At 36.8% G+C, this 3,920-nt stretch overlaps 1 protein-coding gene across 1 annotated transcript in view; it reads right to left on the reverse strand.

Moving 5' to 3' along the window:
* LOC111459810 overlaps positions 1-3,877 on the reverse strand; it is a 6,779-nt gene extending 2,902 nt beyond the window's left edge. Inside the window, exons 1-9 of the mRNA XM_023102883.1 lie at positions 3,436-3,877; positions 2,301-2,991; positions 2,052-2,184; positions 1,858-1,969; positions 1,675-1,773; positions 1,289-1,585; positions 1,113-1,220; positions 672-743; positions 364-450 (exon numbers count right to left, since the gene is read on the reverse strand). Coding sequence (XP_022958651.1) covers positions 364-450; positions 672-743; positions 1,113-1,220; positions 1,289-1,585; positions 1,675-1,773; positions 1,858-1,969; positions 2,052-2,184; positions 2,301-2,991; positions 3,436-3,651 — 1,815 coding nt within the window. The 5' untranslated portion in view covers positions 3,652-3,877. The remainder of the gene's footprint in view (positions 1-363; positions 451-671; positions 744-1,112; positions 1,221-1,288; positions 1,586-1,674; positions 1,774-1,857; positions 1,970-2,051; positions 2,185-2,300; positions 2,992-3,435) is intronic.
* Between the last annotated feature and the right edge of the window lie 43 nt (positions 3,878-3,920).

Consider the following 3,920-nt stretch of genomic DNA (forward strand, 5'->3'; position numbering starts at 1 on the left):
AAAAAAAAAAAAAAAAAAAAAAAAAAATCTTTTCAGCTGAGTTCAAGAGTCAAGTTGTGTGACACGTTTTAAAACCGTGAGGCAGAAGGCGATACATAACGAGCCAAATCGGACAATATCTATTAGCAGAGGGTTTGGGTTGTTACAAATGGTATCAAAGCCAAACACCATGTGGTATGCCAACAAGGACGTTGGACCCCCAAAGAGGGTGGGTTGTGAGATCCCACATCAGTTGAAGAAAAAAACGAAACATTCCTAATAGACGCGTTTTAAAACCGTGAAGCTAACAACAATACGTAACGGACCAAAGTGGACAATATTTACTAGCGGTGGGCTTGGGCAGTTATAGGTCGCACAAAATACCTGACCAATCTTGAAGTATGATGCAGGGTTCAAAGTAGCATCCCAAGAAACCTCAGTCTGATGAATCAAAGCGGGCACTCCTTGGATCTATATCAACGTGGTTGAGTTAAAAATCTCAAAATTTTTAGAAGACATACACACCCTTAAAACAAGTAAACGTGTCCAAAAGAGCAACTTGAAATGAAGAATGTTCATATCCAACCAGAAAATGTACCACCGTTTCTTTATAAACCAAATTTTCCAAAGTGCACCACATCACTCCAACATACAATTATACAGTGTAGAAAACAAGAAACTCTTCCATTTACCTCGACAAAGATACCAAAATAAGCGATCTTCGTGATGCAACATTTGACAACATCTCCTACTTGCAGAGTAGCCTGGATAAGCAATTAAATGAAATGAGGATACATGTTAATGCTAAAGGTTTGAGAGAATCAAAATTCTCTATTTCATTCACTAAAGAGATATGTATACAAGTGGACAAGGTTAACCTAAAATGCTGCTAAGGCATATCCAACCATCTCAGCAAAACTATCTTGAATATGGAAAGTGTTACATAAAACAAATGAAAAATAAAGAGGAACTGAATAGTAAACAATGAACACTACCGTTTCTTGCATGATATCTAATTAATCATTTTGAAAACCCAGGAAAAAATTATTAATTATCTTCAAGCATAGTAAGTTATAAAACTGAACTAGCATTCTAGCATCCGAAAAACGCTACAACAGGATAAAGTAGCTAACCATTAAACTCCTCTTTTTCTCGACCAATTCTTCCCTTTCTTTTTGCCTTATGGAAAATATAAGCTTCCTTGATTTTCTGTTAGCCAACACCACATTTACTTTGATTTTCTGCAAACATACATTCCATCAGTACTCATGAACAGTTGTGATTGCTGAAATTAGTGAGGCTTCTAAACCTGGCCGACAAATGATGACAAGAATTTGAGTTTCTCTCGATCATAAATTTGAAGAAGATCCTCCAATTTCATGTCAGGTGTAAGCTCACTCCCATTTTTTACATCAATTTCTGGATCTGGCCTAGTACTAGCAAAATTCGGGCTTCCACCGTCACTAATTCCAATAATTCCTAAGTTTTGCTTGTATAGTGATGGATCCAAACCTTTCTGTCTTAGCCAAGACTCGAAAGCTAAGAACTTCCACTTGGCAGAAAGATTACGATATGGAATAAATCCTACGATGGAGCCGAATGATACCTTCACAAATCAAGAAACAATTAATGCCAAAAAGAAAAATGAACTTCAAATAAAAGTAGGACAAAGCACTTGCTGCAAAATATACTTACAACAAAACCTCGGGTAGTCGAGCTTATTATTTCCACATCAGCTCTGTCTCCAGACTTCGCCAGATCTTCTGCTTTAGTCCAGTCAGCAAGTTCATGTTCCTGCAAATTTATCAAGCACCTGGGACTTACACACTAGTGATTGAAATAAATAAGGTAAGGAAACAATAATATGCACAGCCTGACCTCCAAAGCAGGAAGAGCAGAGAAGTTCTCTGTCTCACCAGCACCAATAACATCAGGAGTCGAGGTCTCTTCTCCACCGAGTTTTAATGTTTCATTTGAAGAATAATCTACCCTGGTTAATAGTACCATGCAACCAAATTCATTTGGGTATAAAAGAAACAGAACATTACAGATCATAAAACTACAGTAGCTACCTTTTTGGTTTACCCAATAACGTAGCTTCGTTGGACAATTTTATTGTCGAATCCATAAGATCACTAAATGATTTGCTCAAATCTGGTGTGTCCTCAATATATCCCATATCACTTGGCTCAGGTGGCCGTAATCCTTCAGATGACCAAATACAAAATTACGTTTTCATAATTTTAACTAAAAATAGGTGTTTAACTTTCAAGAGAGAACTAAAAGACAAGAAAAAAAAACCTTATAACATAGATTATTACCTACAGCAAAATAATTATTATCTATCCCATTTTCCTTTGATGATGAGGCGTCTTCAGTTTCTTCAGAAATGGCAGACACATTTTCGTTTTTATCATCAACTGTACTACTTTCTGAATGATCAAGATTTTTATGATCCTGTTCATTTTCAAGTCTTGTGTTTTCACCTATTTCTGGCTTCTTAAAAAGAGTAAACCCATCAATTCGGTCACTTGTTGATCCCTTACTCGCCTGATTTACAACATTCTCTTCACCAGATAGCTTTTCCTTCTCATCAATAACTTCATTCGAAACCATTGGTTCTGGCTTCCTCAACAGCGTCATATCGCTATATTTCTCCTTTGTTGATACATTGCTCATTTTCAATGATAAATTTGGCTTCATTCTTATTCTCGACGGTTTATCTTCAACATCATCCTCCTTATAAATTGTTGGTTTCCTCAAAATAACATTGGGAACCCTGCCTTTAGGACTAACTGCTGGCTTTGCAACTGCTTGGCTTGGTTTCTTTAAATCTGGTGCTGATGGCTTATTGGCAGCTTCTAACTTCATTTCCTTCTTTAACTGAGGTCTGACCAAATTCAAACCATCAAGAGAAAGTTCCTCTACCTCGTTGAGCTTACCCTTCTTCTGGTAAAATGATTTCTCAACTTCAAGATAAGAAGCGCCAGTGTTCATTTTTTTGCTCATTATCTGAATTATCAACACATGCCAATAATTTCAATAGAATAGTGAGAATTCACCATCACAAACACAACACATTGCACACACATGAAACCGTAACTTCAAGCCAGGTCAAACAAACTTTGAAACACAAATTCCAAAAGCTTAAGTTGATAGATTAAGATCATTTTTATCCTTTTAATCATATTTTTAACACTCCTATCATGCAAGGGTTGGGAAATTAGCACAAAATTCAGCCATCTTGAGCTCCAAGACAATATATCCTAATCCAACAAATGATTATCCATATTAATTCAAAAGGAAATAACATTCCATGAGTGAACACATGAACTTCCCCTATAACGTTGTGTTAAACTATCATATAACTCAAAAGCTTTAGCATTATTAGATTATGCCCAATACTTATGATTCAATTTAGATTCTGAAAACCACTCTTGAGAAAGAAAAAGAGACCTTGGCCAGTGTTAATTTGGGGTCTTCGCCAATCATGCGGCCAAACTTGAGCTCCATTTGGTCCCATTTGTCGAGCTCAGCCTCTTCTTTGGAAGCAAGAACCGAAAACTTACTGGGTCTGGCATTAAAGCACGGATTTCTAACAGCAACTCTTCTGGGTCGCAATAAATCAATAGGTGAGAAGAAGGAGGAGGCCGTTAGAGCGCGACCGTCCATTCCTTGGGTAAAGGAATTGCAGTGACTAATAGACTTGCTTCACAGTTATTGATGTTCTTCAACTCAGTGCAAATGAAGGTGATGAAGTTTTGGGGCAGCTTGAATTTAGGAGACTATGGATATGAGATTGAGCTACGAGCATTTTTTTTCCCCCAGAAACTGTATTAGTATGAAGAAGGCGATAGAAATTGCTGAAGCCTGGGACGCTGGCGTTTATCCGCCACGAAAAAAAAAAAAAAAAAAAAAAAAAAAAAAAAAAAAAAAAAAAA

Source organism: Cucurbita moschata, unplaced genomic scaffold (assembly GCF_002738365.1).
Source record: "Cucurbita moschata cultivar Rifu unplaced genomic scaffold, Cmos_1.0 Cmo_Scf00022, whole genome shotgun sequence".
NCBI classification, from domain to species: domain Eukaryota; kingdom Viridiplantae; phylum Streptophyta; class Magnoliopsida; order Cucurbitales; family Cucurbitaceae; genus Cucurbita; species Cucurbita moschata.